Source organism: Trichomycterus rosablanca, chromosome 12, assembly GCF_030014385.1.
Source record: "Trichomycterus rosablanca isolate fTriRos1 chromosome 12, fTriRos1.hap1, whole genome shotgun sequence".
NCBI classification, from domain to species: Eukaryota; Metazoa; Chordata; class Actinopteri; order Siluriformes; family Trichomycteridae; genus Trichomycterus; species Trichomycterus rosablanca.
Window position 1 is genome coordinate 35,334,262 of NC_085999.1, and position 25,154 is coordinate 35,359,415.

The 25,154-nt window shown below is 39.8% G+C and overlaps 2 protein-coding genes across 2 annotated transcripts; both read right to left on the reverse strand.

The window, feature by feature from the left end:
• Positions 1-52: 52 nt before the first annotated feature.
• dusp19a (dual specificity phosphatase 19a) lies at positions 53-5,000 on the reverse strand. The gene is made up of 4 exons (XM_063006520.1): positions 4,778-5,000; positions 1,948-1,994; positions 1,688-1,840; positions 53-271 (listed from the first exon to the last, which is right to left on the reverse strand). The coding sequence occupies exons 1-4, from the start codon at positions 4,998-5,000 to the stop codon at positions 53-55; spliced, it is 642 nt and encodes a 213-aa protein (XP_062862590.1).
• Positions 5,001-14,620: 9,620 nt separating this feature from the next.
• frzb (frizzled related protein) lies at positions 14,621-24,836 on the reverse strand. The gene is made up of 7 exons (XM_063005897.1): positions 24,150-24,836; positions 19,830-19,868; positions 19,517-19,573; positions 18,274-18,339; positions 17,519-17,723; positions 16,873-16,936; positions 14,621-15,449 (listed from the first exon to the last, which is right to left on the reverse strand). Exons 1-7 carry the CDS (start codon positions 24,622-24,624, stop codon positions 15,396-15,398), a joined length of 960 nt encoding a protein of 319 aa, XP_062861967.1. The 5' UTR covers positions 24,625-24,836; the 3' UTR covers positions 14,621-15,395.
• Positions 24,837-25,154: the final 318 nt, after the last annotated feature.

The window sequence follows — 25,154 nt, forward strand, 5'->3', positions numbered from 1 at the left end:
GGTCATCACCATGTCAGGCCCCGTCTCTGAGGCACTGAATAGAAATGATTATTCAGGAGTGACCCAAACCGTTCATTTGTGAACTGTGCTGAGGTTTGAATTTTTTCAGCTGCTCGATGAATCCTGGGTTTGGACATGACGCTGGTCTTGCTGACTTCACCAGAGAGAACGCATCATCAAATGACTGGCCTTCCTTCATCATCAGGTATCCAATAACCACCGAGACTGAACGAGAAACTCCGCTGTTACAGTGCACCAACACCACGCCTTTCTGTTAGGAGGGAAAACATGTCAATAAAGGGTAATTATCGTGATTAATATAAGCTCTTCATTTCTAGAGATGCACCAGGATGCACTGTGGGATGATTTAAGCTGGTAATATTCAGATACCAGATACCACAGGATATTTTGGACAGCATTGCACACTTGTTGTGGATTTGATTTTGAATGGATAAAATTGTCATTTTTACGGTCAATCTACACTTAATCACCAACCTTATCATGGTGAAAATGTTTTAAAAATGAATTAAATATCAAAAACTGAAACCTTTTATTTACAAAAGCATTTAAACTCTTAATTCAGCATCATGTAGGAGCCTCTTAAAGCCGTGAGTCTTCTTGGATACGTCTCTACAAACTTTGCATACTTGGATTTGGGCAGTTTATTCCATTTTACATAACATATCCTCTAAAGCTCCGTCAGATTGGATGGTGAGAGTTTATGAACTGCCATGGGGTTGGGGCTTTGTCTGGGCCACTCAAGGACATTCAGCTTACTGAATACTTTTGGTCATAAAGTGTACTTGCTTAAACTTTAACTTATCCTTTAAAATAAGACACACAATAAATTTGTGCTATTAAATTCAAATTTAAATCTTTGTACTATAAGGGAGTGTAAGCCCAGTCACCTGGCAGGAGCTGTTTTCATTTAATGACTTTAACGCATTTGGCATGGCAGTCCTTAAGTATCCTAAAACCTTAAATATCTCTTTTTGTGCAAGTTCTAATTAAATACAAGTAAAACATTGTTTACCATTCACTGCTTTCTTGTTTGCTTGCTTTTTCCATTTTACATTTTACATACTTGGATGTGGGGAACACACAATAGATCCAGGGCTTTTGTACTCATGCCTGCGTCCAGGCATATCAGCTACACACAACAATGTGCTTTATCATGGTTCATGTAAATGAATACCACACTAATCTCTCCCACTGGTAAATTACAAGGTGTATGGTGAGAGACTGAAAGTTTGCTTTGTCTGGATTGATTAACTCCTACAGTAGTTTCACAGAAGAATGGAAACTTTTCCAGTTACCACTGTAATCATAAACCATTTACCAATTTTGTCTCATGCTGCAGTTTCAGGTTGAGGGTGACTGATGCTACTATTTGGTAAAGAGGTTGTATACTGAACAAAGGCCCCGGCAGCGATATGATCTTTCTACAACAGCATGAATAATGAATGATGAAAACTGAACATGTATTATTTAAAAGCCATTCGCCATTGACCTGGACGTCTAGTATCAGATAGGCTCGAAAATCAACACTCATGAAATGACTTTGGGAACAGGAACCACTCTAATTACACACATGATTTTAAGGGGTCCTTAGTAAGACGTCAGGACTCCATATTGCTCCATGGTATTTGTAAAAGTATTAGGCATGACTTTAAGTTATAACATTTACCTCAGCCTTGGCCTGGTCTATGAACTGTGCACACTCCTGCAGGTGTGATATGATGTCGGTGTCAGGCTGATCCAGTACGCTCACTGTTTTATAAATGAAGAGCTCCGGGAAAGCGTTTTCAACACCATAGGCAACATTCAGTACGTGAGTAACCTAAAATTCAAATGAACATTAATGAATAGTAATAAAAGGCAAAAGATAAAATATTAAACAAAGACAGTTGTGGGTGCTGATTTAAAATAGTAAATGCAGAATCACACCTTGTACTTCTTTAAAGTGTTGAAGTCATGAGATGCATCTTGTGAACCTACATTCAAAAAAAAAATTGTAAAAACACTTTCTAAACAATTTCATTGTTTTAATGTTGGCACGGTGGCTAAGTGGGTAGCACTGTTGCCTCACAGCAAGAAGATCCTGGGTTCCAATCCCAGGTGGGGCGGTCTGGGTCCCTTCTGTGTGGAGTTTGCATGTTCTCTCCGTGTCTGCGTGGGTTTACTCAGGGTGCTCTAGTTACCTCCCACAGTCCAAAGACATTCAAGTGAGGTGAATTGGAAATACTAAATTGTCCATGATTGTGTTTGATATAACCTTGTGGACTGATGTAACCAAAAGTGTAAAAACATGACATTAAATTCCTAATAAACAAACAAACAAACATTGTTTTACATGTAAGGCCAGTGTCTGTTGAACACAGGCCCCATATCCTACTTAACAGATACTGATTAAATGACTACCAGTACTATTTAATGAAAGGGTAGTTGTAGCCTAGTGGTTAAGGTACTAGACTAGTAATCCAAAGGTCACTGGTTCAAGCCCCACCACTGCCAAATTGCCACTGTTGGGCCCTTGAGCAAGGCCCTTAACCCTTAATTGCTTAGACAGTATACTGTCACAGTACTATAAGTCGCTTCGGATAAAAGCGTCCGCTAAATGACAAAAATGTAAATGAAAAATGTCAAAAAAACCACTGCTGTGTTCATCATCACTATCCTCCTGCAATAAAACCAGATGGGTTTTAAAATCAGTGCTAATGATATTTTAAAAGTAACTGGGTGTATAAAAGTAACTATTCCCCATGTCAAAAAGTGGAAAAGAAAGTTTTGAGTGAGGAAAAGAGGAGTTCAATTCTGGCTTTACTGGCAGAAAGATACAGTGACGCTTTCATCCTTTAAATTACAAAGATGGTGGTTCATAAGAACAAGGTGAAGTAGCAGACACTGGAGACAACAATGCTACAAACCAGCAGAGGGAGAAATCAACTATCCATTGACCTGGATAACTGCTAACTCCTTTGAATGTCACTTAACAACCACAGGATGACACCAAGTGACTTACAAAAAGCCAATAGCTTGTAACAGGCTCCTAGGGCAAAGCTAGACTAAAGTTTGCAATAGACCATAAGGACTGGACAGTAGAGGACTGGAGTGAGGTTATTTTCACTGATGAGTCCAATTTTCAGCTTGGTCCAACACCTCATTATAGTTAGTTTGAGATCTGGAAAAGCCTAGAGGCACAGGGTCTCGCACCAACTGTGAAATTTGGTGAAGGATTGGTAATGATCTAAGGGTGTTTTAGCAAGGCTGGGATCATGATTACAGATTTACATTTTTGGCATATTTGGTTAATAGTTGCTATTTGATAGCAATTACTGTTAAGGTCTTACTAGCACTGTGTATGTTTTTGCCACCTAGCTGGTCCTGTTGCAAGAGTATAGTGATGATGACTACAGCCATAGTTTTATACTTTCTTGGTAAAAAGGTATTATGGTAATGTCTATAAAATTAAATAATAATAAAAAAAGTTTCAGTAAGAGAAAGAATAGTTTTAAATGTGCAAGAAACTTTGAGAACATGATTAAAATCTGGAGATTGAGAAGCCACTCCAGGATATTCCAGGACTGGTTCCTTAACCAAGCTTTAATTTAATTTGAATTTAAAGTTTACTTAAGATCATCGTCTTGCTGGTAAGTCTACTTTCCACCAAGGTTGAATTTCAGTATGGCAGAACAGTAGTAAGGCAGAACAGTTATTCTCAAAATGCATTGGTATTTCTGTGAAACCATGATGCCAGTCATACAGTCAATACTGACAGTTTCTGTTGCAGAACAACATCCCCACATCAGTGATCCACCTCTATGCTAGATCATGGAGATAGTACTCTTCTGGTCAAAAGCCTCGCCTTTCCAAACAGTTCCAGTTTTGATTTTTCACTCAGTAGAACTGTGTCCCAAAACTCTGCAGGTCTATTCAATTTCCTCCTGGTATATTTCAGTCAAGTTTTTTGTGCTTCTTGATCTTGATGCACCCATGAAGACTTTGATTGATAAGTTATCTTCTTTGCCAATGACACTTTTGTCCCAGGCTTCATCAGGTCATCCTGTAAAACTTAATCAGTAAATTCTGCAGATGAAATTTTGGGCTTTCTCTCACCGCCACTGAGGTTTTCTGCTTCACTATAATTTTGGAACTTCCAGACAGTACTCTCAATGGTCTTGGAACGTTTAAGGTCTTGGAAAAAAATACCCAAATGCTCTTTTGGTAATAAAATGAATAAAATGATCCTCTCTCAGATTTTGTGAGCAGCTTCCTAGTTTTTAGCATGGATTCAACACACCTTCAGTGGCTGGGTGATGTTTATGTAACAAATCACAGCCGAAGAAGATAAAGGCTGGTTATTGAGTCGCAATGGTTTAATCACGTTGTTACCTTAAGGTTCAATAAACATTAAGTCATAAAACATTTAATGTAATATTTTTTATTACAAATCATTTAATCAGCAAAACAATCTGAGTGAAAATTTATTTAAATTAAAAAAATAATAATAATTTGGTCACTTTCAACAATGTGCTCACTTGCTTTTTGTATGAAATACTAGGAAACTCATAAATGTAAGTATTTTTTATCTATTTTTATGCTGATTGTGTTGTGAATATGTAGTGAAAACACTGTATTGTATTGCTTTTTTATATATTTAAATTTTACTAGTGGTCTTAGACTTTTGCCCTCATTGCATATAGTTGTCATTATACCATATTGTCATTCAAAATACAAAAACATGATACCATCATCGATCATAGTAAACACTTCTTACCAAGCAGTAAATACGGTCTGATATATCCCACTTGGAGGTCCCAGGTATTGTCCTGTACATATCCACATGCTGTTTCAGACTGAACTGTGTCCTCCACCACATGGACTGTAGTTCCTTTCCATGTTTCAATAATCCTTCTCCCACTCAGAGTGGTCACCCGGGTGCACTGCTTTCTCAGACTGGTTTTGGAGAATGATTTAATTTCTTGAGCGAGTGACTGCATCACATGTGTGGACATGGAGCTCAGCAAACTGGAACATGGAAAGGTGCAGGTGTTCAGGCAGCCTGATCTTCAGTGTGATCGGGCATTAAATACTGTAACTGAAACTGCAGTGATGGGCACCTGCTCCTCTTACAGCCTGAAACCTGAGAGCACTCATTACAAACAACTGAAGGTTTTACTAGTATAGTGCAACCTGAATGGTGTGACTGATATATAGACTATAGGGTCAAAAGTATGTTGAGCCCTCACAGTGAGCTTGTTGGACATTGCTATCCAACACTATGGCCTTAAAAGTGGAGTTGCCCCCACCACTTTTTTTTTTGCAAGTCTTTTGCAGTAAGTTTAAGTTTTGTACTTACTTACTTACTTACCTGTGGCAGGTAACAGGTGTAGGCAATCTAGAAATCACACTTGTTATTTATTTATTTATTTATTAGGATTTTAACGTCATCTTTTACACTTTGGTTACATTCATGACAGAAACGGTAGTTTCTTGTAATACAAGATTTATCAGTTCAACTTTAATGTCAATCACAGTCATGGACAATTTTGTATCTCCAATTCACCTCACTGTGGGAGGAAACCAGAGCTCCCGGAGGAAACCCATGCCGACACAGGGAGAATATGCAAACTCCACAAAGAAAAGACCCGGACCGCCCCACCTGGGGATCGAACCCAGGTCCTTCTTGCTGTGAGCCTAATTGGATAAGCGGATAAGAAAATGAATGAATGAACTAATTCTAATTCAATGTTCAAGAACTTTTTATTAGCTTTTCTGTTAAAAGTGGTGAATTTTCTGTCTAGCATGAGTGCCTGACCTTGCAACGCCATATGGATGCTCATGGTTTGCAATGGAAAGTTCAACAAGCTTTTGGTCAAGTGTAAAATATAAAAATATTGAAAAGCTGAATTTTTGAGTCACATCGAGTGAAGTTAAAGTCAGACTGGTGATGCATTTCTCAATACTACCACAAGAGAGCAAAAGAACACAGTCAACCCAGTTATGTTCTGGCTCTCTGGTTCGGGTAAGCCATGGATGTCAGTTCGTAAATTCATTTAAACACACAACATGTGTTACATTACATACATCAAAAATATCTGCCATATAAGCACAATGTATAGAACTTTAACCACCTCCCCCTTATTTCTCATTTCATTAACAGCATGTAGCAGACACTTTTATCCAAAGCGACTTACCATTATGACTAAACCAAGCATTTGAGTGTGAAGGGCCTTGCTTAAGGGCAGCTTAAGGGCAACAGTGGCAGCTTGGCAGCAATAGGGCTTAAACCGGCAACCTTCTGATTACTAGTCAAGTACCTCAGCTAAGCTACTTCTGCAGGTTCCCAGGTTATCACTGCAGGTTACCAAAAATTCTCTCTATTACCTACTCACACCTAAATACAATTTAAAGCAGTCAACCCACTCTCAGCATGTTTCTAAAAGGTAGGAGAAAAACTAAGTAAGAAAACCAGCACAGACATTGGGAGAACATGCACACAGACTCCTTAGGGAAGGTGACCGGTGGTGAGAGTCAATAATAGGACCACAGGTCCCCAGGTACACTCATCAATTCAATGTATTTTTTTTTCACAACTAGGTTTAATTTAGAGCAGAAAATCTCTGCATTTTGAGAGGTGAGAGGAAATCAGAATAACAGACAGGAATAATACATACAACCTGGAAGAACATGTTAAACTCCTCACAGACAGTGCCGTGTCTTATCCACTCATACCAGCACAACACACACTAACACACCACCACCATGTCAGTGTCACTGCAGTGCTGAGAATGATCCACCACCCAAATAATACCTGCTCTGTGGTGGTCCTGTCCTGACCATTGAAGAAAGCAGGCTAAAAAAGTATGTAAAGAAACTGATGGACTACAGTCAGTAATTGTAGAACTACAAAGTGCTTCTATATGGTAAGTGGAGCTGATAAAATGGACAATGAGTGTAGAAACAAGGAGGTGGTCATAATGTTATGCCTAGTCTGTGTATTTGTAACCAATTTTGTCAGAGTTTCAAGAAAAAACCCACAAACATATAAATCAACTTATCTTTTTAACAAATAATGATGTCGTATTCAGGCAAAGAAAAATAACAGGAACAAACGTCTCGTACAAGTGTATTTATTTTTTTTATTTATTTATTTTTTTTATTTGCACATATGAACACAAGAAGAAAGAAAACTTAATGATACTTAAACTTTCAACCTCAGTGATGTACGAAGCACCATGATTTATTTGAGTTTTCTAAACTTGAGAGGTCTGGGAGTGAGCACTTCCTGTTTATAAATGAGTGAGATGTGAGTAAAGAAAGGAAGAGGAGTTGAGTAGGTGGTGATGGAGATGTGATGAAGCTTCAAAGCTATCCCAGATGTTGGAGAAGGAGTGGAGAGGGTTGAATGTGGCAACACATCAAGCACTTTCTGTCTGTATTTCCTCCCTCATTGTGTATCCTGGCCTGGACACTGGAAATGGACATGCCTCATGTCCCTCTTGCTGACATCAACCACATACTGCCTACTCAGGACCAGAGCAATCTAACAACTGCACTCGCTCTTACTTTGTGAAGCTCATTTGTTGCTCTTTGCCACCTCCTGTACCTGATTATCAAAGGGTCAAAAAAATCAGATATTAGAAGGATCAGATTGGTTGCACTGCATGGTAATAACATGGTGTTGTGTGTTGTATAAGTGTAGTAGGTATAGCAGTGTTATTGGGATTTTTAATGTATGTACCAGAGCGGTGTTCATGGACCAATCTAACTCAGATTGATTTGATAGATTTTAAAGTTCCATCAAATTCAGTCATTAGGAGGGGTGTCCACATACTTTTGGCTGTATAGTATCCATAAACCTTTAAAGGTCATATTAGCAAATCAGCTCTGCTACTGGTCCTGGTGTTTGGCACCACTTCAGGATCTGTGTTTCCCTGCTAGAGATTCCTGTGTGGTGATTTTCCAGCACGGGTTTAATGGAAAATGGGAGCACTGTGCGATCTGGCATCAGTACCTTATAACACCTTTTTACCAGCGTTGTTATTTTATTTTTACGAGAGGAACACTAGAGTTCACGGAAAACACTGTGTGCTTTTAAAAAGCTCACGTCATTTCAAACACTAAAATACGAGATCGTAAATTTATACCTTAATTAATGTTTTATATTTTTTATTAAACATCCCGCTACTATATTCAGGGCTTTCTTCGTTTTTTTCTCACATTCTTAGGTTACAAACCTTTATGTTTGGACGGGGAGTTTGCCTGTATGAGTGGAAAGTGAGCAGTTCACATGAAAGAAGCTAGGCAGAAGCTGAGGGTCAGTAAAAAAAGAGAGGGCCCCAGAGGCTCCTACTCCTCCTGTTTATGAGTTTCATTGGGTTGTTCATAAGCACCTTCTCCAAAATCTAATCATTTCCTTCTGACAGGTGCTTGACTTGTAACCTCAATTTTAAAAAGATCGTAAAGCTCGGCGTGAACAGTGAGTTCAGAGTGTGCTGTAAACGTTTTTATGATGCTAGCTTCAGACTTTATTTCTGGGGTTGTAAAGTTCCTCATGAACCGTGGTTTTCAGAGCTGGTTCTGTATCTTAATGCCTAATGCACACAACGTGACTTTAAAATACCCACATGATCAGCGGATGATGAGGGATTTCACACTAAATGTTTTGGAATGGCCTGGTGAAAAGTGAAAGTCCTGACTTCACCCAGGACCTTCCTGCTGTGAGGCGACAGTGCTACCCACTGAGCCACCGTGCCACCCAAGGGATTGATTTAAAATACACAGCTTTTCCATCCTGCTGGGCTGGGCGGCTATATGAACAACGTTTGGCTGGCTGATTGATGGTGTCTGCACAGAGTAGAGGAATAATGCTGATCAGGGTGTGGCTCTCCGTGCACAGGGCTGATTCGCATATGAACTCGGCTGGTGCGGATAAAAAAAATGCAGTTGGTTACTGCTCACGTATCAGAGGGGATGTGTGTCAGTTCGATCTTCTCAATCAGGGCCGGGGGTCAGCATAACGCAATTGGGTAAAAATTGGACGTGCTAAAAAAAATCAGGAGAAAAAGGGAGCAAATGCTTTAAAAAAGAAATATATTTATATATTTATATTTCTCCTGCTCTGAGGCAGCTGAACCCTAATAAACAACCATTATTAGTGTTACGTAAATCTGAACAGAAGCTCACTGTTACCCCGACTCTGCCAACGCCTGTTTGTATAAACCACACTTTTATCTTACCCGCTAAGTCCTTCACAATACTCAATACATAAAGAGTCACGGCTGGGTGCCAATCACAATCTCTAGAGGATTTTCCCCGAAAGCTGGTTTCCAGCAAAGCAATCAGTAAGCAGACGTAAAGAAGAACCTCAGACAGAATGTTGGCAGGTCATGACTGGTTGAACAGATTTTAAAATAATAGAAATGAATAAACCACACCAGAGCAAAAAGGGTTTCAGAACATTTTTTGGAAATGGATTGCTCTGTATAGATGTTAGAGTGCAGATCACAGATTTTCTGCAAGTCATGAAAGTCACTGTGAACCTTTTTAACTCAAATTCAGGTTCCAGGAATCATCGGAACAAACAACTCTCTAAAAGTACAAATGGTATAAAACATGGTAATCTGTCAGCTTATGGTAAAAGGAAATTAGTTTGGATTGTCAGATATAATCCAAGAATAGTCCACGTGGGTTTCCTCCGGGTGCTCCGGTTTCCTCCCACAGTCCAAAAACATGCAAGTGAGATAAATTGAAGATACTAAATTGTCCATGACTGTGTTCGATATAACCTTGTGAACTGATGAATCTTGGGTAATGAGTAACTATCGTTCCTGTCATGAATGTAACCAAAGTGTAAAACATGACATTAAAATCCTAATAAACAAACAATAAACAAGCAAGAAAGAAGCCCAAGGTCCAAAATGAGCACCTTAAAGTGTTGCTGTAGTTTTTGGCCACAGTGACTAGAAGTATGTTTGGAGACCTTCATTCCCGACCAAGGAGGCCATCTTTTCACCTTCACCAAGCGGGTTCATATGGAGATCTGTATCGTGCACGGAGAGTCACACAGTGATCTCCATTATCCCCCGTCTTTGTGCAGGTTCCACTGATCAGCCAGCACAAGTTGTAACTTCAGCAGGTACGAGAAATCCAGTTGACCTTCCCTCACCCAGACAAGCCAATTATTTTCCAGACAGGTGCCCGGACGGCCGAAAGATTATAGTATTTTTCTTATGAGCTCACTGAAACCACACAGTGGTTATAGAAATGATCTTGGTCAGTAGGATACAACACTGCTGGGTACTAAACAGAACAGGGGGGGTAGAGAACTTGGCTCGTCCCTTGTTTGAGGGTAAAGTTGTTTATTTCTGGATGGAGGTGGAACAGTGAAGCATTGATGGCATTTTCTACAGCTGTTATAACACACTGCATATGCACAGTCATGTATTCACATGCACACAGCTGCACTCTCACTCACTCATTCACACAGACTGAAAGGCCCACATTTAGCCGTCATCTGTAATTAAATGCACCGACATGCTGACCAAATGTGAAGGTTTGTTATGAGTAGACATGCTGAATTTCACCAGGCTTTTAGACTGAACCAATTTGCTTTGGATTAGTGTTTACATCAGGAATGGCATATAAGAAAGCATTGTCGGTGTTTCTTTACCTCCTTTTGACAACCTGTGGTTTTATACTGTTTGTTTTGTGCCCTCATCTACTTGCCCTCAACATTTCCCCTTGGTTGAATCCTTCTATGTGTGTAAAAATAATTTTTACTAATTTCTCATTTGCTTATTTCAACATCATAACACCAAGCCACATTCTACAGCTGTTACCTTAACAACATAATCAGAGCTATCAGGTGCTAGACTGACCTGCCAGGGTTTCAGCTCTGACTGCCTTTTAAAACCTGTGGTGGATACTATGCAGGTAAATACCTGCATAACAAAATAATTTTGATTGATCGTGTTAAGAATCTCAAATGGTTATTAAATATGTTGTGTAAAGGTGATGTAACACAGAGGTAAACATGCCTCTGTATCAAACCTTTTGAAATATTTCTGGGACAAACCCTAATTAACCCTCCATCCTGCAGACATGACCAGTTGGATTTGTTTAGCACTGGCAGGCTGAATGGTTCTGGAACTAAGAATACTAAATGTTGTAGTTTTGCTAATGAAATTTATACCTATTCCTGCTTTATACAAAACTTCAGCTGCTCTGTAGTCAGAATTGTCTGATTCGCCTGTTAATGTTGTGCCATACATTTCAATAGGAGACAGAACTGGACTGCAGACAGGCCAGTTAAGCACATCTAGCCAGTGCAGAATGTGGCCTGACATGGTCTTGCTGAAAAACTAGTGGTAGCTTAGTGGTTAAGGTAGCTGGTTTAAGTGCCAAGTTGGCACTGTTGTGCTCCTGAGTTGCTTGCATTGTATCTGTCATATCTGTAAATCGCTTTGGATTAAATAATCTGCTAAAATAAAACCAAAAAGCCGACTTTATTGATTCCCAAGATTTTTGCAAGCTGGATCTCTATGGACAAGCAGATCAATGGGCAAATTCACAGGCTGCAAATGCCCAAAGAGCTGCAGGTTACGAACATCCGGCCTAATCCATCTGCTTTCTGTTGTAGTTTCAGTACAAAGAGCTGTATGTTGCAAACCAAACATGTATGATGGAGAAGAGAAATTTCCACTCCTACTGAAAAAAGGAAGGAAAGGACACCGGAGATGGACACTTCCACCGAGACCTTCACTCGCTTCCAACACGCTGTGTAATTTCAGCACGTTAAACAGGACAGATTGATGGCAGAGTTGCTTCGTAAGTAAAGCGAGAAGAGGAAAGAGAAAAACTCTCTGATCGAGGAGAACCTTTACCAGGGGAGCCATGGAGCGAGTCAGGCCAGCCAGTTTATCACAATAAATCCTGCATTTCGTGTTAATTCTCCCATAAACTCTGCAGTAAATGATTGCACCGGTGACCTCCCTTGGCACATAAATCAGGTGGGGTGTAATTACCAAGCCTATCTCTGCGGGCGGATAAATACAGAGCGTAAACCGCAGCTCGGTGTCGGCGGTCAGCGCCGGCCGTGGGAAACCCACGTCTCAGGGAAACAAATGAAGGAGAAAGAACAACAATAGAGAGACGAGTGATGTGGATTTCCATGCAGTTTTACACCGCTTTACGAGGCTTGTTTAAAGACAGGGTGTGTGGACGCTTCTGATCAAGGTTTATAGACAAACTGTGCATTGTGACCACAAATGGGCTGAATTTTCATGTGATGGAGCAGGACGAGGCAAAATGTGTTTATATAACAAAACCTCATGTGGGACTATGAATGGGACTGTACAGACACACACACACACACACACACACACACACACATACGCACACTGAATTTTCACACAGCATGTAGGACTAATGACTGAAGCAAAGTAATAAAACTCAAGTTACACCATCCATTCGGTCATTTTTACTTTTATATGTATTCTGATCAGGGTTGTGTTGGGTCCAGTGCCACTAGGAAACACTGGGCACGTGGCAGGAACACACACTTTAAAAGATGCTGGTTAAAAGCATGACAACACACAGCCAACTCATTTGAAACCTTCAGACAGAAAACAAAGGCCAGGATCAGTGGTAGCTTAGTGGTTGAGGTACTGGTCTGGTAACCTGAAGGTTGCTGGTTCAAACCCCACAACTACCTAGTTGCCACTGTTGGGCCCTGAGTAGGAGCCTTAACCCTCAGTCACATTGGATAAAAATGATTAAACACAGGACTTTAGGAACTGTCTTGCTGTGAGGCACCCAGTCTACCAGCAAAACTGTGCCAACATCACCATACAATACAAATTTAACTCATCTGAAAGTTAATAATAACCAAGTCCTGATAACAAACACTGTAAAGTTTATTGTAAATGTTACAATCAGCATGTAGTGTGGGTGTTGCACAGCTCCAGGATCCTTGTCTCTGGTGTCTTACCGTATGAGTAAGTTTCTTGCCGTATGCTTCTGTATGTAATCTATCTGACATCATATATATGTACAACTTGCCTGGATGGTTAATTAAGGGCAGTCAGTTTTCTTACTTGTATGTTTTTGGGACGTAGGTAGAAGGAAACCGGAGTACCCAGTGGAAACCCATGCAGATATACAGAGAATATGTTCTCATAGATTTATCTAGATTTTAATCCATTTACCCAGAGCTACATGTATGTTGTGCCACTATGCCCAAATATATATATATAGCAAATCTAGGACTTACCTTAAGGACTCTGCTGACTGCTTTTCCACCTGTATATTGGAAAGCGACCCTAAACACCTAGACACCGACAGCGGATCTTAGCGTGCCTCAGCCTCATTCTGTCCAAGTCTTGTGTCTTATTTTTTGCATGTCACACTTTTTTCCATTTTACCATCTTCAGCAACAACAACTCATACCAAACAGTAACAATAATTGAAGATCAGTGCCATTTACATGCCCAGGTTTTTGGAATATACAAAAATGTACAAGCTCACTCAATTAATATATGCCTAGTGTTGTACGGCTTGAAATCCAAGACTAAAATTTGGTCATCAATCTCATTTGTGTCATTAGAAAAACCCTAAAAAGTATTTAACTTGACTAACCGATTTCCTGACCACACTTCAATATGTTAAGGTGTATTATTTATTTGTTTTTAATAACTGCTCCATTCTGGTGGTCATGTGTGGTCTTCTAACATATTACCTAGGCAATAACTTGATTGTGGATTGCCTCCAACACTAATTTTACACAAAGCACACACTTATCAATCATCTACTCTGTCACGGGTAATTTTTAGCAGCCAGTCCACCTACTGCATGTTTTTGGTAGGTGAAAAAACAGACTAAATAGAAAAAAACTTACACTGACATGGAAAGAATGTGAAACTTCTTAGTGATCCAGAGCCAAGGAACAAACCCAGACTGACAATCCATGTTGCTGTAGCCTAGGGGTTATGATACTGGCCTAGCAATCAGAATGTTGCTGGTTCAAGCCCCACCACTGCCAGGTTGGGCCCTTGAACAAGGCCCTTAACCCTTAAATGCTTAAACTGTATACTGTCACAACTGTAAGTTGCTCTGGATAAAAAAAAAAGTGTCTGCTAAACTCCATAAATGTTGCTGTGTGGCACCCAATTATTATTGAGTCTACAGTTATTCAAACATACATACAAGATATTATTCTTTTTTCATCTATTAAATTAGCAACATATTTAAATGTATTTTTATTGCATCGGAATTTCATTTATGTAGTGTAATGTCACTGTCCTGGATCAACCTACTACAGATGAAATTTTATTCACCCACATTGTATTATCCCTGGTAACAGGGTCCTGTGCTTTGTTTTGTAAATAGATCTCTAAATAGGAACTCTGTTCCTTAGAGTTAGGAAATTCTGTGCTTTAAAAACACCTGAGAGAGAACTGAATCAAATGATAGGCCTATTACTAAAACATAATGTTATAAATAAAACAGTGATGAGTCTGTGGGCGTGGCTGATCGATTAGACATCACAGCTGGCACCGCAAGATGATTCTCACAGAAACAAACCACTACAAATGCAGACAAACTGTAACTCAGTCAGTTCACCAGTCTGATATGTTTAATACTGAATGTAAAGAAACAGAAAATATGAATATGGTTTGAATATTGCTGAGCCACCTTCTATTCATCAGTCCATAAAAACAAACAAAAAAAGACCTTTTAATTGACCATGTTACCTGCATGCCAGTTATTATCTAATCGTACATGAACCAAGCCTAAGAAACGACATATGATCTATTAAACGTGTGCGTATGAGTTCTAAAATCAAGACTACTGCGGTATTATGCAACAGTGTCAGTTTAAAATAAATGGACATTTCATCTCCATCCTGGATATCATTTCCTTTACAGTGCTGGATCGTCTTCGTGTCTCCTTGTGCAAGACGACGCCCCGCTGTCCATTTCACATCTTTTCCTTCAAATGTGAAAATCCAACAATTGGTAGACAATCAGAAGATCGTCCACTTTCCATTTTGGCAAGAAATTTGTTTAAACTTCTTCACGCCTAATTGAATCTCCTTGTCTTTCCTTCCAGATCCTTACATGGACCTCAACGCTTCACCATTAAAAACAAGTCCCCCCCCACACACACACACACACACACACACACACACACACACACAAACACTCAGACACGCACACACACCTGCAGCAATGTTGAAATGAACATTTTGTTCGTGCAAAGGCAAATTAAAAACAAAACCAATATCTTACAAAGCAACTACAAAATCTGCTACAATTTCTTAAACATGGAGAAAAACGTACAATAGTGCAATTTTCTTTAGTTTCTCAGATACTCTCCGTGTCTGTGTGAGATTAGGGACGGCCACGTCTGTCGTTGTCTCGTTTCCTCAAGGCCTGATTCCAGCGCTGGAAAAAAACAAGTAGAAAATCATGTGACTCAGACCCACAGTAAACACACAACATTAATACACACTGTTGCTTTTCGAGGGTTGGAAAATGTAACATCATGTTCTGTTCAACATCATCCAGTGTGACATATATGCACAAAATCAGAAGGAAGCAAATATTGTTTCATAACACAGCATTTCATATCACAGGATTATATTGCCTAACACAATATATGTAAGGTCTTAAGATTTCAATTTAAAATGCAGGACCAATCATTAACAGATAGCTCTGTCTTTTGTTCTACATCACCACTATGTACAGTATAATAACTAAAAGTACATGGATACCTGAGTGTTTTAGGTACATCAAGTGTAAAAATCAACTATATCAAAAAACCCATGCATTTCAACATTTTTACAACAGTCGACAGAAGACCATCTCTTGTTCCAGCATGCCTGCACCGCTGTGCACAAATCAAGGTCCAAAAAGACATGGTTTTACCTTAACCTTTTGTAACACCTTAATCAATTTGAATTTCCTCGGCTGCTCCCGTTAGGGGTCGCCGGCGGATCATGATTCGCATTATTGATTTGGCACAGTTTTTAAGCCGGATGCCCTTCCTGACACAACCCTACCTATTTATCCGGGCTTGGGACCGGCACTACAATGCACTAGTTTATGCATCCTAGTGGCTAGGTACCTATAGGACAATTCAGTGTCTCCAATTAACCTGACTGCATGTTTTTGGACTGTGGGAGGAAACCGGAGCACCTGGAGGAAACCCATGCAGACACGGGGAGAACATGCAAACTCCGCACAGAAAAGACCCGGACCTCCCCACCTGGGGATCAAACCCAGGACCTTCTTGCTGTGAGGCAACAGTGCTAACCACTTAGCCACCGTGCTGTCCTTAAACTCTCGTAACACGTAAATGGGCACAAATTCTCACAGACACACTCCTAAATCTTGGTTAAAGTCTTCTCAAAACAGTAGTTTGTATGAATGCATATGGTAGGCTGGCGCACACTTTTGCTCACTTAATGTACACAGTGGTGATTTAGAACACTTATAAAAAAGGAGAAATGTCTCTCAATAGGGTTATTAAGGCGTGATCAGTTTTACATTTGGGGCTGACACACGTTCACATCTCAAAATTCAGTAGATTAGATTGGAACATCTGTCTGAACCACTCAGTACTGATTTAGTGCTTCTGGCAAATATCCACTAATATACAGTATCATGATGATGCATTTATTTTTATTAATTGTTTCATACTGTCCTGGGGACAAAGGTTTAAATCTTGTCTTTAACACTTCGTCACTAAAGAGTGTTGCATGATCTCCCGTGTCTGTGTGGTTTTCCATCTTCCTCCAAAAAACTTACAGAAGGTGGATTGGCTACTTTAAATTGCATCTACTCTAAATGAATGAACAAATAATACCTTCACTCTGCTTTCTAAACGGTCCTTCCACTTCTGCGCAATAGATCTATCAATAAGAAGCAGCCTGCAGAAAGAACATAATTATTATAACAACAACAGTAATAATAATAACTAATAATAATAATCTTCATTACACAAGTATAACAATAAATTATTTATTTTTATGAATAATAATAATATTAATAATAATAGACCATTAATAATACAATTAATATTATTGTTATTATTATTTTCAGTGATAATAATAATAATAAATTACCAATATCACAACTATAAAATAATAATAAGTCATGTTATAATATTACATGAACAATAACATAAAAATAACCTAAATATTACAATTATTTATTAACAATAATAATATTAATAATAATTATTATTACTTATAACAATATTAACATTTATACATTTAATAATCATGATTCTATTCTATTCTATTATTAACAAAGCAAAATATAGTAGCAATAAAAATACTATTAATAATAGTGATAACAACATCAACAACAGTGTAACAAGTGATGTTCCACATCCCTGGATGGATGGATGGATGGATGGATGGATGGATGGATGGATAGACAGATATATAGATAGATAAATAGATTTATAAATAAATAACACAATGGTCAAAGAAATGTGTTGGTCATACCGTGAGCGTTCTTCATTTTCGTATCCCATGATGATGTACTCCTCGTTGGTTGTGAGTGGTGGACAGGGACAACCTGAACTGTAGTGCAGAGTCACCGTCTCTCGAGGGATGTGGACCAGAGACGACTTCAACACGTCTTTTACCTCCACCACAGCACTGAGGTCATGATTACGGCTCTTTATTTCCCTCACCCGGGCACGGATTACTGAACAGGGTAATCAATTAAATAAAACAATCAATAAATAAATCAATCAGTCAATATTTTATACACAGTGCTGTGAAAAAGCATTTGCTTTCTGATTATACATTTACAGAAGTTTTAACTTTGTCATAAAATAAAATACAATACACTCATACCATCCTCTAGTTGGTTTATAGCAGTTAAGGTACTGGACTAGTAATCAAAAGGTCACTGGTTCAAGCCCCACCACTGCCAGGTTGTCACTGTTGGGCCCTTGAGCAAGGCCCTTAAACCTCATTTGCTTAGACAGTATGCTGTCACAGTACAGTAAGTCGCTTTGGATAAAAGCGTCCGCTAAATGCCAAAAATGTAAATGTAGTTGCCTTTTTGCTAATCTCTGCACTGATGTTTTACTTGGATGGTTTTGGTCTAAGTTTACTACATTTTATTTGGTATTATAACATTGAAATGACTTAGTAGTGAGCTAGCTTTATTTTTAACACTCATTCATTTTACTGTAGATTGTATAAATAGAGGTAAGTTAGATGGTAAAAAAAATCCCAGAAGGACTTACCATAATTATAATTGTTCTTTGCGTAGATCTTCTGAGTGAGTTTTACAGTTTTGCACTTGCACCGATCTGGAACAACAAACACACAAGATTTCACAAATCTATCCAAAAATCACATCTATACATTCAAAAAATCTTGAAATACTTATGATTTCTACTAATGTTCCTTTTCTATGACTGCACAGCTGGAACACAAACTCATGAGCATGTTTTTATATTGGACAAAAAAGCAAACGTTCTTGATTTCACTATTAATTCTAAATACATGTAGCTGGTGGCTTCTCAGTGGTTCCCAGTACTGCTCCTGTTAAACTGAGCTGCAAACATTACAGTGGAGAAGTCTAGAAAGCTCTGTACAGACCTTAAGTGCTTCATAGATTTTAGGAAGCCATTTCTAAGCCCCTTAAGGTCCAAAACTTATCTGTACAAATGACAGTGGTTTCTTTCAGACTGTCACCTAATGCTGAAATTAATGTTGTACTCATGGTCAGCTGTTCTTCAAGAACATACTTAAAACTAGAAGCTGCCATGCACTAGACAAAGAACAGTTGCAGAAAAACATATGGATTTAGTGTGTGTTAGTGTATGTTACAGTTTTATAGTATGTCATAGTGCAAAGTGTATGTTAACATTTGACTTCAGATGTCCAAGAAATTACCCACGAGCAAACTATCAGTGTTAAATGACTCAGCCTTTATGACACAAAGAAATGCAATCCTAACTGACACCATTGATTTATTCCTGAGAAAGCTTCATCATACAATCTCAATTTACAGTCAGCTCCACAATTATTGGCACCCTCAGTTCAGAAGGGTAAAACAGATCATAAAATGTCTGGGGAGTCGATTAGCTCTCTCAAAAATCAGTTAATTATTCAGGCTTCAGGCTCTGATTATCTCTTTTGTAATTTCATTTCATGCTGTAACACACCATGGACAGGACACCAGTCCATCGCATTTTGTATCAAAATAAAAAAGAGAATAAAAAGGAAGTCATAGATGATGGCTAGAGAGTTTATACACATGCAGGTTACGTGTTAACTGTCAATAATTGGGACAAGAGTCTATATAAAATATTAAAATATATAAGTGTCTTAATTCCTTTTACTCTCAACTTCTTAACTCCTTAACTTCCTTAACTCTTTCTGTCAAGTGCTAATACTTCTGAAGCTGAAAGTGACAATGCAAAAAATAACTTAATACTTCGATATAATGAGCATGCAGAGGAATAAAAATGTTCAAAGTACCACTGACTCCTTTACAGTTGCCGTTCATCACCTCAGTCACAAAGTCAGGGTTCAATTCTACAATCGAGAACAAGCAGGTTTAGAGTTTTAGCTAGCATTTAGCAAGCATTAGCATTTTTACCTTATTTAAATGCAATAGTAACTTATAGAACAATATAAAAACACACTTGGTTGTTTTATGTGGGAAAAACTGGAACTCAGTTCAGGAAGATAACATTTCAAACCAGTTATTTTTAGACCCCACACACACTAATCAGGATCGAGTAAAACTTCAGGTTAGATTTAAAACTTTAGAAATACATGAATTACCTACCTGGGTTACATTTTACCGGGTCTTGATAGTGTGGAGTATCTGCAAAAGAAAATAAAAATGTCAGAACATTGATACAGCACATCTTGGATTTAAAATCTACACTTATTTTTTTATCCATGTTCTGTAACTGCTGAATCCTGGTTGGAGTCACGGTGCTCTAGGTGCAGTTTCAAGTAGCCAGTAGACCTTTGGGCACTGACTGAAAAGTAGGAGGTAACCATAATAATAATACAGTAGAAATGGTTTAAAATGATGTTTGTAGAAAAACTTCTTATAGTTAGGATATTAATGTTAGTGGATTTTTTTACTTAAGGGGCAAACAGTGGCTGCTTGGCACAGCTGGGATTTGAACCCACATCCTTCTAAATTAAGAGCCCAGAGCTGAGCCAGCACTGTACCTCAAACAACTTGAACAAACCCAGGCCACACAGGTGAGAGCACTGAGTCCAAACCACTAATCCACCCAGGACTAACAGACATAATCTATAGTCCTTTTTAAAGTGCTGTATGGAAAATAGCCAATCAGTAAGATTTATAATCTCCTTACACAATGACAACAGGAAACCATCCAACTATTCACTGTGCCAATTCATCCATTGCCAAGGGTTAGTTTAATGATATCACATATGAGCTACAGCCCTATCTGGAGCGCTGTATGAAAAAAAGCTGCTATAAAAGACTGGCGCCCCTCCTTATTCGCTCATGTTAGTAACAGTAAACTATCTAACTATTCACCCCACAAATCCAACTACTGCCACAATCTAGTTTAATGGAGAGACATGAGCTACCAGCCCTATCTGGAGTGCTGTATGAAAAAGAGCCACTCCACTACATAAGATCAGGTGGCCCCTATTCTCACCGTAATAACAGTAGACACCATCCCATTATCCACCACACAAGTCCTTAAATGTTTAGTTCAGTCTGACACCCTTAAATGAGCCTGTGCCCACTGTAGCCTTTAATATTCCAAGTTCAGTTTGTAGGGGAGCTGTAGCCTAGTGGTTAAGGTACTGGACTAGTAATCGAAAGGTTGCTGGTTCAAGCCTCACCACTGCTAGATTACTACTGTTGGGCCCTTGAGCAAGGCCCTTAAACCTCAATTGCTTAGACAAAATACTGTCACAGTACTGTCGCTTTAGATAAAAGCATCCACTAAATGCTGAAAATGTAAATGTAAATGGTAACAGACATGAGAATGTGGATTTTAAATATGTAATATACACTATATGGGCAAAAGTACTGGGACACCCACACATTACACCTACAGGAGCTTTTATAACATCCCATAGTAAATCCATAGGCCTTTAAATGGAGTTAAAACCACTTCCTCTCCTCTGGGTTTAGATTTTAGAGTGTGTTCTTAAGAATCTTTGCCCAGTTCTTCCAGAAGAGCATTTGTGCAGTCAGACACTGATGTTGTATGAGAGGACCTGACTCACAATGTCCAAAAACTCAGAAGCACACAACTGTACCTTCAGTGGAACTAAGGGAACTAATGCCAACCACTGAAAAATAACCCCATGGCATGATCCTTACTCCTCCAAACTTTACAATTGTTCCGGTAGGTAATGTTCTTCTGGCATTTTCCAAACCTGGATTCGTCCTGGATTCATCCATCAGGCTGCCAGCTAGAAAAGTGAAATAAGTCACTCAACAGAATGTTACCACTGCTGCAGAGTCCAGTGTCAGCGTGCTTTACACAACTCCATCTCATGCTTGGCCATGGAGACCCATGCCATGAAACTCCTGGCACATGGTTTTGTGCTAATGTTAAAACCAGAGGAGCTTCGGAAGTGGAGCAGTTACTGGAGAAGCTTTTATGCACTATGTGCCTCTGCGACCAGCCCTGTAACTTTACGTGGTCTACCACTTTGTGGTTGAGCTGCTGTGGTTCCTAAACACTTCCACAATAATACTACTGTCAGATGAATGTGAAATATCTAGGAGGGAAGTAATTTTACAAACTGACTACTTGTAACAAGGGCAACTTATTACATTCCCACTCCCAAACTCAGTGAGCTCTTTAAAACGACCCATTCTTTCACATACGTTTGTAAAGGCAGACTGCATGGCTCAGTGCTTAATTTTACACCTGTAGCAATAGGACTGAATGAGACGCTGGAACTCAGTGATTAAGAGGTGCGTCCCAATACTTTTGTTCATATAGTGTATACACTCCTGCAATACACTGGCATAAGAATAAAACACTAACAATAAAACAAGTATGTGGACACCTGACCATGGGTTTTTTTGACATCTTATTCCAAAATCATGGGCATTAATTAGTCACCCACCCCTGTGCAACTACAACAGCCTCAAACTTCCTAAAAAGGACACCACTTGTAAAGACGGGCACTGGTGAGTCCTAGCTCACAAAGGTGTTGAGTGGGGTTAGGGTCAGGGCTCTATCCGAGCCCCCGGAGTTCCTCACCAAGTAATTACAGTGTAGATTCTCAGGTCAGCAGGTATGATAGGCCTAAGTGACACTAGCCGTAGCCTAGTGGTTAAGGTACTGGACTAGTAATCAGATGGTCACTGGTTCAAGCCTCACCACTGCCAGGTTGCTGCTGAGCAAGGCCCTTAACCCCAAATTGCTCAGACTGTATACTGTATCTGTAATGTAAGTCACTTTGGATTAAGACGTCTGCTAAATGCCGAAAATGTAAATGTAGAGCTCAAACCTCAACACTGCAACACTGCTGTCTGGTCCCCCTGAGCAGGGCCCTTAACCCTCAGTTGCTTGGATTGTACTATTTCCCAAATCCAACCATCAGTTCCATCACATGCATAAATGTAAATGATGCATATATTTTAGGAAAGCACAGTGGTGCAGCTGGTAAAGTGGGTGCCACACAGCAATATCTGTCCTGAGGACCGGGGTTTGAGCCTTGCCTCTGGTCACTGTCTATGATAAGGTTTATATTTGGTCAGTGTGGTTTGCTTCCAAGTGTAAAAGATAGTGACCGAATAAACGTGTGTGTGTGTGTTGCTGTAATGTTTGGCACCCTGTACAGTGTGTATACCTGATGAGACCCTGACCAGGATAAATTGGACAGGACAATTTACACTATATGAACAAAAATTCCTAAGACACCCATTCTAATGATTAAATTCATATGTTTTAGCCAGGTGTAATAAAATAAATAAATAAAAGAAAATTATACACTTCAAACTTTGTAGCAACAGTTTAGGGAATGCCCTTATGTGTTCCAGTGTGCACAAAGCAAGGTCTATAAAGACATGGACAAAGCTCGGTTTAAAGAAACTCCAGTAGGTTGCTTAGAGTCCTGACCCCAGCCACAGTGAACATATCTGGAATGAACTGGAACATCAACTGAGGTTTTCTTGACCAACATCAGTGCCCATACATACAAATGCATTTTTTATTCAATAGGCACAAATTCCCAAAAACAGTTTTGTCTTTGACGGTCTTGTGAGACGCCTTCTCAGAAAGCGACTGTTGTTATATCTGAAAAGATCACTACAGAGGTCACTTTGTTTTTGAAATAGGCTGTCCAGTAAGCTAATACCTTTGTCCATATAGTGTATAACTGAAGGTGTAAATATTACACAAGACTTTTAGTAGTATAAGCATGGAAATGTGCATTTTCTTGTGGGTGGAGTGGTACCATCAGGGGTTGCCAGCCGTGACAAGACAGGGTACACTTCAGTACATCAATTTCTCATAGTGTATAGAACACACCGTCTTTTCAAATTTACTAAGGACTCTAATTTACTAATTGGCCCCTAACATATGCACAACATATTAGGGAGCTTTGATACAGTGGGAGCCTAGTGGGTACAGCTTTGGGCTATTGAGTTTGAGAGTTCAAATCCTGGCTCTGCCATGCTGCCACTGTTGGGTTCTTGAGCAAGGACATTAACCTTCTCTGCTCCAGGGGTGCCATACAATGGCTGACCCTTCGCCTTCGCATCCAAACAAACTAGGATATGTGAAGAAAGTATTTTGTTGTACTGTACATCTGTATAAGCATATATGACAAATAAAGGCGTTCTATCTATTCTATTTTGATTTATGAACATACCTCTTTATTTCCACTTGGATGTCTGTCATCCAGCCCCTATATTATTTTATTATAATAAATAATAAGAACATAATTCCCTGAAATATATTTAAGGTATTACATAGAAGTGTTTATCTTTTAAAGTATTATTATTCTTTTAATTTATGGATTTAATGTGCAGTTTTACCCTTTCAAATTTTTAACCAAGTATCTCCTTCAATTTCCCATTAAAGGACACCCAACATTAAGAATGAAGAATGAAGAATAAAGAATAAAGAAGGGAACAGGGTGGTACCTCTGGAGTCGGCTGGTACGATGGCCTCGGGTGAGATGCACACCCCGCGGTCGTAGAGGGGCAGATCGTCGCATGCCAGGCTCTCAGGCCAGCTGTGGTTGTACTTGTTCATCACGGGCTCACAGCCGCTCTTGGCACGTTCACACACCGACTTGCAGGGCTTGATGGGATCGTTCTGGAAGTCGATGGTGCAGATGGGCGCGTACATGGCGCACAGGAAGAAGAGCAGATCGGGACTGCAACCGGTGCCCAGCAGAGCCTCGAACTGCTCGATGGCCAGCACAGCGTTTGCCTGGGTGCTGTGGTGCAGGTGGTTGGGCATCTTGGTCATGTTCCAGGGCATGGACTTGCACAGCGGGATCCGAACCGGCTCACACGCTCCTCCCGCCGCTCCCCGCGGACACCGGGTCAGGTACACCAGTACCAACAGTACCTCTATAGACACCCGCAGCCCGGGCAAACCAGTACGCGCCATGCTCTCCAAGATCTGCTTGATTTGTCTGTGGTGCTCCTGTCCTGTCTGAGATCCAGAACCAAGCCAAAGAGTTTCTCCTCCAAACTGGTCCGAGTCAGTCCGACCTGATCAAAGCTCGCATGTTCCAGTGGCACTGAGGAACCACTTTAAATCCTGCTGGGAGAAACTGGTGGTGAAGAACAAAAACAGTGGTTGCTGTTCCTCCTTCCTCCACTCGCTTCTCTCTGTTCCTGCACTGCTGTCCTCAGGTGTAGTCCCACAGTGACGTCACTGGGCAGGACTAGGGGTGGTTTTTTTGCATGCTGCCTCCACCTCCATCCACCTCCAGCCCTCTCCTACAGACTACAGCTCTCATCTCTGCACCAAGCGAGCAGGGTGTGTTCAGGGCTCTTACCACTGCACAAGCACTGGAACTATACTTATTCTATTGGTTCCTAATTCCACTGGTTCCAGTTTAAACACCAATGCTTCAGTACCAGCAGGCCAGGTACTGCTATATGGCCAAAATTATTTGGACACCTCATCATAAG

Coding starts and splice junctions, on each gene's coding strand:
- dusp19a (XM_063006520.1), bottom strand. CDS start 5,000: ATGCAGTCACTCGCTCAAGAAATTAAATCATTCTCCAAAACCAGTCTG. Junction 1,995..4,777: donor CAGACCGTATTTACTGCTTG/GTAAGAAGTGTT, acceptor TTTTGAATGTAG/GTTCACAAGATGCATCTCAT. Junction 1,841..1,947: donor ACACTTTAAAGAAGTACAAG/GTGTGATTCTGC, acceptor TTTGAATTTTAG/GTTACTCACGTACTGAATGT.
- frzb (XM_063005897.1), bottom strand. CDS start 24,624: ATGGCGCGTACTGGTTTGCCCGGGCTGCGGGTGTCTATAGAGGTACTG. Junction 19,574..19,829: donor CCCGGTAAAATGTAACCCAG/GTAGGTAATTCA, acceptor TCTCGATTGTAG/AATTGAACCCTGACTTTGTG. Junction 15,450..16,872: donor GTTTAGAAAGCAGAGTGAAG/GTATTATTTGTT, acceptor GTTTTTTTCCAG/CGCTGGAATCAGGCCTTGAG.